The 12618-nt window shown below is 44.4% G+C and overlaps 1 protein-coding gene across 1 annotated transcript in view; it reads right to left on the bottom strand.

Moving 5' to 3' along the window:
* Positions 1–12618, bottom strand: part of ARSA (arylsulfatase A) — a 61466-nt gene that overhangs the window by 31206 nt on the left and 17642 nt on the right. The window contains exons 5-6 of the mRNA XM_073579305.1: positions 12129–12298; positions 8803–8927 (exon numbers count right to left, since the gene is read on the bottom strand). Coding sequence (XP_073435406.1) covers positions 8803–8927; positions 12129–12298 — 295 coding nt within the window. The remainder of the gene's footprint in view (positions 1–8802; positions 8928–12128; positions 12299–12618) is intronic.

Below are 12618 nucleotides of genomic sequence, written 5' to 3' on the forward strand. Positions count from 1 at the left end.
CCTTCATCTAAATCGTTGATAAAGATGTTGAACAATACAGGGCCCAGGACAGAGCCCTGTGGTACCCCACTTGAGACATTCTTCCAACTGGATGTGCAGCCATTTACGACCACTCTTTGGGTCCGATCACTAAGCCAGTTATGAATCCACCTAACAGTTGCCTTGTCCATTCCATACTTAGTCATTTTTTCAATAAGGATTGTATGAGAGACTTTGTCAAATGCTTTGCTGAAGTCAAGATATACTATATCTACAGCATTTCCTTGATCCACCCAATCAGTGATACCGTCATAGAAGGAAATTAAGTTAGTCTGACATGACTTATTAGTTAGAAACCCATGCTGACTCTGTTTAATCACTTCATTCTTATCCAGGTATTGACATACATGTTGTTTAATAATTTGTTCAAAGATCTTTCCTGGTATAGAAGTCAGACTCACCGGCCTATAGTTGCCTGGGTCCACCTTCTTCCCCTTTTTGAAGATAGGAACAACATTTGCTCTTCTCCAGTCTTCTGGCACTTCTCCTGTTCTCCAAGAATTTTCAAAGATTATGGAGAGGGGTTCAAAAATTTCTTCTGCTATCTCCTTCAGTACTCTGGGGTGTAATTCATCTGGACCTGGAGACTTGAATTCATTTAGGTTAGCTAAGTGTTTCCTCACTATCTTTCTGTTTATAGATATCCTGGATTCTTCTATTCCCTTAATAGGACAGTGAATAACAGTTGATGTTGCATTTCCTTTCTGAGAGAAAACAGATGCAAAATAGGAATTTAAAAGTTCAGCCTTCTCAACATCCTGTCTTACCATTTCATCATTTTCATCCTGTAAAAATCCTATAGCATCTTTGACTTTTCTTTTACTTTTGACATATCCCCAAAATCCTTTATTATTGCTTTTGACATCTCTTGCAAGCCTCAGTTCATTTTCAGCTTTAGCAAATCTGATTTGTGCCCTGCAGGTTCTGCAGACAGCATTATATTCTTCTTTAGATATGCCTCCCTCTTTCCATTTTATAAACATTTTTTTCTTCCTTTTTAGCATGTGCTTAAGTTCTGTGTTCATCCATCCTGGTTTCCTTAAATGCTTCCTATTCTTCCCTCTTTTCGGAATTGTTAACAACTGTGCTTTGAGAATTTCATTTTTCAAGATTTCCCATCCTTCCTGGACATTTTTGTCTTTAAGGATATCCAGCCATTGGATCCCTCCAATTCTCTTTCTGAATCCCTTAAAATCTGCCTTTCTGAAATCTAACCTTGACGTCTGAGTCTTCACAGGTCTTCCACCTCTAGTAATCCAAAATTCTAAAATAGCATGGTCGCTACCTCCTAGGGTCCCAGCCACTTTTACCTCCTCAACCATTTCCTCCCTGTTTATAAGGATTAGATCCAAGGTAGCAGTTCCCCTTGTTTTCTCCCTTACCTTTTGGAAGATAAAGTTGTCAGCAAGAGAGGATAAGAATTTCCTTGACCTGTTAGTTTTGCCTGAGAGAGATTCCCAACAAATGTCTGGATAGTTGAAATCTCCCATGACAACTATGTCATATTTTTTGGAGAACTTGGCCATCTGATGCATAAAGAGTTCATCTATATCTTCGGCTTGCACAGGCGGCCTGTAGTAAATGCCTACAATGGTGTCCTTTCCATTGTTCTGTCCTTGTATTCTTACCCAAACAGTTTCCACAGAACTCCCAGTCTCTGAAGCTTCAATCTCTGTGCAGATATACGCGTTTCGAACATACAATGCGACACCCCCTCCTCGTTTATCAAGTCTGTTTCTTGCAAATAAGTTGTATCCTTCTAGTCTTGTATTCCAATCATGTGTATTGTCCCACCAAGTTTCAGTGATTCCAATTACATCATATTTCTGTTCCTGTGTTAGTAGTTCCAATTCTCCTTGTTTGTTGCCCATGCTTTGTGCATTAGTATAGAAACATTTTAGTTTGTGATTGGTTTCTCTTTCTCCAATATTTTTATTAATTAGATTCTTTCGTCTTTGTTCTTCCTTTCCACTTCTAATAGCAGAGTTCTCAATAGCATTTGTCAGGTGTATGGCTTTTTCTGGTCTTTTGCTTCCCTTCCCATGTTGTTCTAGTTTAAAGCTCTCCTTACAAGTGTAGCAAGGCGACTTCCAAATACATGCTTTCCAGTCTTCGTAAGGTGCACCCCATCTCTAGCAAGTAGTCCATCGTATAAGTAGTTCACTCCGTGATCCAGAAATCCAAATCGTTGCTGACGGCACCATCGACGTAGCCAGTTGTTCACCTGCAGAATCTTATTCCACCTCCTTGTTCCATGGCCATCCACTGGGAGGATGGAAGAGAAGACCACCTGCGCTCCCAGTTCTTTCACTTTCTTGCCTAAGTCTTCAAAGTCTCTGCAGATGGTTTCCAGGTCGTTTCTTGCGGTGTCATTTGTCCCCACATGTAGTAGCAGGAATGGGTAGTCATCTGTAGGTCTGAAGAGTCCTGATATCCTGTCAGACACATCTTTAATTTTTGCACCTGGAAGACAGCACATTTCTCTTGTAGTTATATCCGGTCTGCAGATAGCGGCCTCTGTTCCTCTCAGCAGGGGAGTGTCCAGCTGCACTTGGCCTTGTGGTGGTGTACTGGTGTCCGGCATGGCTTGCAATACAGGTGGCCGTGCAGTGTTATGCAGCAGAAGTCGGTAGTGAGGTGAAGTGAGTCAGTTGTGGCACAGTTGGAAATGCCACCACTGACTGCTGCAAGTACTGACTCTGCTGCTTAGCCTGCATGTAAGCAGTTTTGCAGGCCTGCATCACATTCATCTGTAGCTCAGGACTAAGGTGTTCCGCCATGCCCCGTTCGATTTGGTTAAAGAAATGGTGCGCTGGTCTGTTGAGGTTGGCCTGGAAGCGGGTTTCCATTAGGGTAAAACCGCTTTCCACTCTGTCTGACAGCGCCTTGAGGCCATTCTGAAAGACCGAGCTCAAGTGAAGGAACTCGGGTATGACAGTCCTGTCCGAGGCCTTCTGCCGCTGGCGGGAAGTGCTCGCAAAACCAGTGGCAGAGACCTGGGACAGGGGAACACCTGATTGATCAGCTTCCTGGTCTCCAGCTGTCTGCGGTGCCGACCTGCAAACTGTTTCTTGGCTGTCGGCTGGCTGGGACGGGTCCGAGGCAGCTCGATGAAGGACCGCTCCAGGAGCAAGTTGCAGGGTGCTGCTCCAGGTGATGTGAAAAGAAAAGAAAAACATTAGTATGCATTTACAATAGTCATGAGCCAACTCCTGTGGAATAGAAGAACAGAGTAAACACAATACAATACAATAACAAAGTACTTACGCTCTGGTGGCAAGGACCGGTCTTGAGAAGGCCAACGCCCGATGGTATCTGTATTTTCTGGAGGTCCTTGCTGCAGCACCACTGCAACCCTGGCTCTCCTGACGGACATCCCTGTTGAAGCGGTCCTTCATTGATCGCCAACAGGTTCTGACCTTGTTCACTGTGAAAAAAAAAAAAATTAGACAATGCACTGTAGGATGGGATAACACAAATGTGTGTGATGCTAGAAACTCGCAGGAGTTACTAGCATCACACACAGTTGTGTGATCCCGACCAAGGTCACTGCCGCATCACACAGAATTGAAATACTTACGAAATTCCTTGCGGACCCGTTGAGAGGCGTTGTCCCAGCCATCCAGCATCGTTGCGGCCACCTCATTCCAGAGCCGCCGGATCACCATCTTGCCCGAGTGCAGTGGATCATGGCTGTCCCACAACGGGACTTGCTCCTGGACTAACTGGATCAGGGCGTCATTGTCCAGGGCGAGTTCTTCATCCCGCTGTGGAGCCTAGAAAAGAAAGAAAAACATTAATCTTGGAAAGATTTGGAAATGAAAAAGATAGAAAACAAGACAGAAAAGAAGCAAGATTGAAGAGGAAAAACAGGCCAGAAAAAAGTCAGGGGGAAAAAAAAGAGTACAATCAGTCAGTCTATACTTACACGCCGTCTCCCCACCTGCACTTGCATTGGCTGCTCCTGCTGTTCCTCCGCTGAAGTGGACGATGAGGTCTGAAAAAGAAAAAAAATTATTTTGCCACATGTGTATATGCGACAGCGATTACTTACCAATCTGTAGGGAAGGAAGGTACTCACTTCACTCTCTGCTTGTGCCAGTTCACCAGGGGCCGATACAAATTCCTCTCCAGAAGACATGCTGCAATAAAAAAAAGAGACATTAGTACATAATAAATTGAGAAAAAAGGACAGGCAGACATTAGGTTTAATACTCACATTATTCCAGTTGATGCTTCTCTCTTGCAGGCTGAAGGATGCTTCTCTCTTGCAGGCTGTATAGTGGACTGCCAGTGCCAACACCTTTTATATACACTACCCCCCAAACAATGTTTCTTTGTGTAAGGGGTGGCTTAAACCAGTGCCTAGACACGTTTAGTCAAAAAAACGCATGCGCACAAAAACGTAGACAAACGTATGTCCATGCGAACGCCTGGGTTCCCATAGACTGTAATGCGTTATTTTGGCGCATTACGTGCGCAAGCGAACGCATCCGTTTTTTTAACGACTTTGGACGGACCCAAAAATGCAACATGTTGCGTCGGGCGCGCCTAGGCGCACACCTGGAAAAAACGCATGTGCACGAAAACAGACGAACGCGTGGAAACGCAAGACCATACGAACGCCATGTTAAAAATAGGTGCGCATGACGCATGCAATCGGATGCGCACGAGGCGCTGCGCAAAAAAAACCCACTAATGTGGAACCAGCCATAGAGATAATAAAATGATGCATGACCAGGTTAAAAATTCCTTACTATAGATGATTGAATATTTGAAGATCCAAATTCGCCAGCTTCGTTTACAAAAAATGCGATGGTAACTGGTGGAAATTAACAGTCTGCTTAATGTGCTGCACTGACAAACATTTTATCGTTATAAAAGCAGCCTAATACGTATCCCTTTTAGAATTTTGTGATCTGACAAACCGTTCTGTTTGCGTTTGAAAATCCAAGAGAACTGTGCTAGGAATTTACCCACCTAGGCCTGTGGCCCACGCCAAACCTGGTTGACCATGCATTTTTTTAAACTATGCGTACAGGGTCCTACAGTTGATGACAACCATGTACTCTTGTGTCACCACTCCATTGCTATTACCACTGCATGGATAACTGGTGTCATTCTTAGGGCTCATACTCACATGCGAGAAACACCGACACTCGGAACGGAGCGTTCAGCTGCATAGAAATACATGCAGCTGAACGCTCCGCTCCCGAGTGCCGGCGGCAGTGCCAGGTATTGACGTGAGAGACTCGTCCGAGTTTCTCGCATGCGAGTATGAGCCCTTAGATGTGGTATATTGGCTTCTTTCTTTCACACTACTATGTCCATTTCCAGCTTTTCTTTTATCATACATTTCGTACACAAGTATAATTAACCCCTTAATGACCGTCAATAAGTCTTTAGTTTTAACTGACCCGAGATATAAGAGAATATCATCCTCCTACAGGTGACCATCCAGCATCTGTCAGCTGTGCACTATAGCTGACAACTTGCTGCATCAGCCACTATCAGTGTTGTCACCGTCCATATCTGTTTAACCCCTTAAATGCTGCTGTCAATAGTGACTATATTATATAAATGTTTTAAAGACTGTGGCTTCTCCCTCTTTATCCAATTTGGCACTCTGAGATCACGATTGTGTGGTCCTGATGTTTGCCAAAAATAAATAAATAGCGTCCTTAGAGTCTGCCGGCTACACTGACCTGTTCAAAAGTCAGCAACATTTAGGTGTTAGGCTGGTTTCACATTAGCGCTTTTTAAGCGCACGCACGGCCGGGGGTAGCTCCGCCCCCGAGCCGGCTCTCTGCCCGGCGTGCCCGCCCCTTGCTTGTAGCGCCGCCTCCTAGCGCACAGCGGCGCCTGCGATCGGCGCACCCTATCTTTAACATAGGGTGCGCAGATCGTGCGCAGGCCGTGCGCTAGTTGCGCTTTGACCTGCGCTGCGCACTTTTGACGGTGCGCCGTGCGCGCCAAAATCCAAAAAGTTTGATTTTGGCGCGCACGGCGCACCGTCAAAAGTGCGCAGCGCAGGTCAAAGCGCAACTAGCGCACGGCCTGCGCACGATCTGCGCACCCTATGCTAAAGCTAGGGTGCGCCGATCGCAGGCGCCGCAGTGCGCTAGGAGGCGGCGCTACAAGCAAGGGGCGGGCACGCCGGGCAGAGAGCCGGCTCGGGGGCGGAGCTACCCCCGGCCGTGCGTGCGCTTAAAAAGCGCTAATGTGAAACCAGCCTTAAATATCAACTTTTTCATTCCTATCATGCCATTTTGTATTAATTCCTGAAAGGCACCTGAAGGGTTAATAAACTACCTGACAGCAGTTTTCAATAAGTCAAGGGGTGCTGTTTTTAAAATGCTATCACTTTTGGGATTTTTCCAATATATACGACCCCCAAAGTCACTTCAAACCTGTAGAGGCCCCTAAAAAAATTATTTTGTAAATTTCCATGAAAAAATGAAAAATTACTGCTATATGTTTCAACCTCCTAAAATGCTAACAAAATAAAATAACATTTTTCAAATGGTGCTGATGTAGAGCAGACATGTGGGAAATATTATTTATTAAAGTTTTGCTATAGTATGACGATCTGAATTAAAGGGATAATCATTCAAAGTTTGAAAATTGTTAATTTTTTTACATTTTTGACAAATTTCTGATATTTTTTATAAATAAACACAAAACATGTGAACCTAAATTGACCATGATCATAAAGTACAATGTGTCACGAAAAAACAATCACAAAATCACTGGATTTTGTCAAAGCGTTCCAGAGTTATTACCACATAAAGTGACACTGGTCAGATTTTTAAAATTTGGCCCTGCACTAAGGGGTTAATATTTACAACTTTTTTTGAAGGACAGTTATTTAACCCTTGACAAAAAAGGATTGAACAAGAAATGCCAGGTAGGTACAAGTGACGGCCAAAAAATATTATGCAACAACAGCCTAAATTTGATTTGAGTTAAATGGTGCACATAAATCCAACGGAAAATGTGTAGATTTTTGCAACATCGATTTGCATTTTATTAATAAACATTAAAACCTCTCCCCAAATATCATGTAACAAAAAAAAATGGCGGGTATATATATAGTGGTAAATCAGCTCACTCAGGTGCACATAAAAGGTAGACACAGGAACACTGTCTATTTAAATCTTCCACAGATTGAACACAGCGAAATACTTCTGTGACATAGTTCACCGGCGCATGCGCACTAATGCTTTTAGGCTTTGCCCGCAGTTGGGCAAAGCATACTGTGCGTGCGCGAGTCCAGATTGCAATGCGCACGCACGCAATATGGAGGCCAAGTACAGAAATTCCCAGAAATATTGCGGACAGTGGCCAAGGAAGGGTGGAGAAAAGGACCCGAAACACCGCCCATCGGACCGAACCCAAGTCATTTAAATGAGGTGACAGATTCCCTTTAACACAAAAGACCATCTCCAGAGTTTGTACCTCCAGACCCACCCCACACTGAAATGCTCTAGAAGGCTGGGTATTTATTCCTACTCCTCCCACTCTACAGCTGTTCAATCAACCTAGCACAACACATGTTTGATTAACCCCTCTCATCATTATACACACACATATACGCACATACATATACGCAACATACATATACACACAGACACACACAAATATACAACACGCTCCCTTTGGCATGGAATACATTTTTTTTTATGTTTATTTTGCCATGTTTGGTGTACGAGTTCTTTTCCCTATATTTTAACATTATCCATTAGCCAGTAGTTTAGGAGGACAGCACAAACATTTTGCAAGACTGCGGAGAATCTACTTTCTTTTTTCATTTTTACGTTATATTATATACACACACACTGTATAAATCAAATCTGCGTATAAGTATCTATTAATATACTCATCTGTTGTTGCCTTCTCCGGGATCCAAGGCCATCCTTTCGAAGTAACAGCTCGTCAGACTCTGTGGGTCACACTTGTTCTGTGTGACTCCAAAGTGGATTTCACAATGTATGCCTATGGAGTGTCAGCTTTTTTACAGGCTATGAGAGTCCCTGCTGCTTCGCAGACCTAAACAGTAAGGCTAGTTTCACACTAGCGTTTATTCCATGCAGCGCACGGCGCCGCTAAGCCCCGCCCCCTGCTGGCTCCCTGCCCGCCCCATCCGGTCATCGCCGCCTACTATCGCACATGGACGCATGCAGTCTGCGCACCCTATCTTTAGCATAGGGTGCGCAGATCGTGCGCTGGCCGTGCGCTAGTAGGATCTTAGCGTGCGCTGCGCACTTTTGAAGGTGCGCCGAGCGCGCCAAAATGCAACATGCTGCATTCGGCGCACACGGGCGCACCTTCAAAAGTGCGCAGCGCACGCTAAAATCGTACTAGCGCACGGCCAGCGCACGATCTGCGCACCCTATACTAAAGATAGGGTGTGCAGATCGCATGCGTCCATGTGCGATAGTGGGCGGCAATGACCGGATGGGGCGGGCAGGGAGTCGGCAGGGGGCGGGGCTTAGCAGCGTCGTGCGCTGCATGGAATAAATGCTAGTGTGAAACTAGCCTAAGGCATTATGAGGAAGCCCGTGAAGCAAAACAAGTCCTCCCTGACTGATGCAATCTTCGTCAATGTGTAAAATGGGGCTCGGCTACTCAAACAAAATGAATTTCAAATTGTTTGAATTCGCTGGGATGATAAGATTTGACAATTTCCATTCATGTGGAATTGATTCTCTCATCTTTACCCTTTACCTTTTTGTCAATAAACTTGACAGGCAGTGTTCTTACCTGGTTTTATCTTTCCTTCCCAATACATAATAGCAGGTTCTCGCAATCCTCCCTCATAAGTCGTACTTTTGCCACATTTCAGTAGACCCGAGCTACCCCCTCTCTCTTTACGCATGGTCTCTGGTCTGATGAAGAAAAAAAAAAATACTCTCACTCATAAAATTAAAAAGGTTTTGGAAAAGCAAAACAGATGTGGCATTCTTATATATTGCTATAAGACATCATTGTGCATATATTAGTTCCTTATATCACATTTTTATGCCGAAAAATGCTGACAATACAGTGAGAGTCCTGTCAATCACCCACAGTGGAGATGGGAGAAGTCTATTTTATATGTGCTCACCTGTTCTTTTTCTCTTTGTGGGCAGAGTCTAGCAATTCCAGATGTGTTAGTCTGATTCATCAATTACGACTTTTCAAAATGTTGCAAAATTTGGCACAACTTCACTCCAGTCTCCCCATGTTGTATGTTTTCAGTTGATCATCATTTTGGCAGAATTTTTGCAACTTTTGGTGCAAAAAGATGTAAAAACAGATCAAGACATAAAGAAAGCACGCTTTCGCCAAATTCAAGAAAAAATGGTAACCAATACCATAAGACAGGGGTGGGCAGTTAACTTTCCCGAGAGGCCACATGAGAGTCCCACGTAGCCTCCCCATGTCCTGCCCGAGAGCCCCACGTAGCTTCCCCATGTCCTGCCCGAGAGCCCCACGCTGCGTCATCATGTCCTGCTTGAGAGCCCCAAGCTGCGTCATCATCTCCTGCCCGAGAGCCCCAAGCAGCCTCATCATGTCCTGCTCGAGAGCCCCACATAGCTTCCCCATGTCCTGCCCGAGAGGCCCACACAGCTTCTTCATGTCCTGCCCGAGGACCCCACAGCCTCCCTATGTCCAGCCTGAGAGCCCCACAGCCTCCTCATGTCCAACCTGAGAGCCCCACAGCATTACCATGTCCAGGATGAGACCCCCCATAGACTGCACATGTCCAGGATGAGACCACCCATAGCCTGCCCATGTCCAGGATGAGACCCCCCCATAGCCTGCTCATGTCCAGGATGAGCGCCCCATAGCCTGCCCATGTCCAGGAAGAGACTCTCCCCATAGCCTGCCCATGTCCAGGATGAGACCCACCCATAGCCTGCCCATGTCCAGGATGAGACCCACCCATAGCCTGCCCATGTCCAGGATGAGACCCCCCCATAGCCTGCCCATGTCCAGGATGAGACCCCCCCATGTCCATGATGAGACCCCCCATAGCCTGCCCATGTCTAGGATGAGACCCCCCCCATAGCCTGCCCATGTCCAGGATGAGACCCCACATAGCCTGCCTATGCCCAGGATGAGACCCCACATAGCCTGCCCATGTCCAGCATGATGCCCTTATAACCTCCCCATGTCCAGGATGAGACCTCCCATAGCCACTCCAAGTCCAGCCAAACATCCCATACACATGATAAAAAAAGAGACCACCACATACTCACTATAGTCCCGTTCCCTCATCGCTCTGCTTCCGCCCCTGTCTCCGGTGCACTGACTCTCCGCAGTACACAGCTGACGTGACGAAATGACGTCATCGGGTCAGCTGTTTATTAACCCTTCAGTTGCTTGACAAGAATTGAAGCAATGTGGAAGGAAAAAAATGAACATTAAATTTTTCTGACAAAAATTTTACTTTAGACCCAAACTTTTTATTTTCACAAGGGCAACAAGAGAAAATAGACCACAAAATTGGATGAGCAATTTCTCCCGAGTACGCAGATACCCTATTTGTGGGGTAAATCTACTGTTTGGGTGCATGGCAGGGCTCGGAATGGAAGGAGCACCATTTGACTTTTTGAATGCAAAATTGGTTGGAATCGAGAGCGGACGCCATGTCACTTTTGGAGAGCCCTTGATGTGCCTAAACAGTGGAATCCCTCCACGAGTGACACCATTTTGTAAACCACACCCTCAAGGATTTTATCCAGGGGTATAGTGTCCATTTTGAACCCAAAGGTATGACACAGATTTTGGTAACATTAGGTCGTCATATTGAATATGTCGTCATTAGTGTTGCGCGCGAGTGCTCGCTACTCCAGTTTGCATCAGGTGCTCGGGTATTCACCAAATATCGCGGGTGCTCGAGTGACATGCTTGAGTCCCTGCCCTGCATGTTTTGCAGCTGTTAAACACCCCGAAAAAAAATGCAGGGATCTGCAATACTGTGTACATAAAAAACAAATCTGAACTGAGAAAAGTAAGTTAATGTGTATGCACAATGTAAGTGCATATTGACACATGACCATTAACCATAGCCTGCCCATAACTTACTTTTCTCAGTTCAGATTTGTTTTTTATTCATTTCATTGTGCATTCAGTGCATATATGGGTGTGACCGCCCTCTTTCTGAGCAGGGAAAGCCATCCAGTCTGGCCTAAGCTGTTACTAGTGGTTCAGCCGCTCGATCCTTATTCACATTCACGTCACTTGGCAAGTGAAAAGGTTTTAAATACTAGAGTAGGGACTGTCCCACAAGGGTTGCCGTGACGTGGCGGGATGGCTTGTACATTATTTTGATCAAAATTATGTTTACTAAATACCCTTATTATTATTATTACCTTTATGCATTATTTGCAGTATATTTTTTACTTTTTAGTTCAGGACATTTGTGTTTTTTGCTTTTTGTTTAATACTGTGTACATGCCCGAGCACCCGATGCAAACTCGAGTAGTGAGGACTTGCGCTCAAAAGTAGCTGTCAAATATTTTTTTTGCTTTTGAAAACCCTCCAATTCAAACTCCAACCCTATCACAACCCTAACCTCAACTGCAAAAAAAAAAAAGTTTACATATGGATGACAAGTGAGAAAAAAATAGTCTATGTTTTCTGGATTAAACACTGAACTAGTTTCACATACTCGTGAGAACCTACCCTTAGGGCGATCACTGGCATTTTTACACTGACCAATATTTGGGAATAAATTGGGCAAAATGCACCTTTAGATAGGGCGATACTGCACACTGTGATTTTCCAATAAGTCACAAGCTTTGTGGAATGTTACTCATTCTGACTGTTAGAAACTTAAGATCACTCCCTCTCACATACAGTCACAGTATTGAACTTAATATAAACTCCAGCAAGGATGAGTAGTAGTACAAGGTTATGAGCAGGCGTGAAACATGTCTCTGGGTATAATATGCATTAGGTTGTTACAATACAAAGCCTCAAAAGCAGAAGAAAAAAAAACATGGTGATAATGTAGAACAAACAAGAACTATAAATCGTTGTCTTTTCAGGCTACATAATGGTTAAACACATTATCGCTTCATAAGAATAGATGGCATTACCCATTGTCAGACGTAAAGATGATGAGTGTGTTGTTCTCAATTCCCATATCCCACACAGACTTGAGCAATTCTCCCACTGTTCCATCGACTTCCAGCAAAGCATCCCCAAATTTTCCCCTTGGAGAATGCCCCGTATACCGAGCACTTGCAAACTGAGGATAATGTGTATGCTGAGAAAAAAAAAGATCCATGAAACTAAATGACTAAATATCTCATTAGTTAAGTTCACCTTTACATGAAGACAAATCTTACACCAACTGATAAAGCAGAACAAATGCACCCAGAGAGTAGACAGTGGACACTGCAACTATTTATACCGCTACATTAGTGAGTAAATTCTCAGTCTGTTCTAAAACAATCTATACTTCAAATACAGTGAATTGGTGTTTTAGAGTTCCATGATGACCCAAGTAAGAATGGATAGTATACAGTGGCATGTAAAAGCTTGGGCACCCCTGGTCAAAATTACTGTTATTGTGAACAGTTAAGC

The sequence above is a fragment of the Dendrobates tinctorius genome, unplaced genomic scaffold (genome assembly GCF_039654945.1).
Source record: "Dendrobates tinctorius isolate UK_male_01 unplaced genomic scaffold, ASM3965494v1 ptg000062l, whole genome shotgun sequence".
Taxonomy (NCBI): domain Eukaryota; kingdom Metazoa; phylum Chordata; class Amphibia; order Anura; family Dendrobatidae; genus Dendrobates; species Dendrobates tinctorius.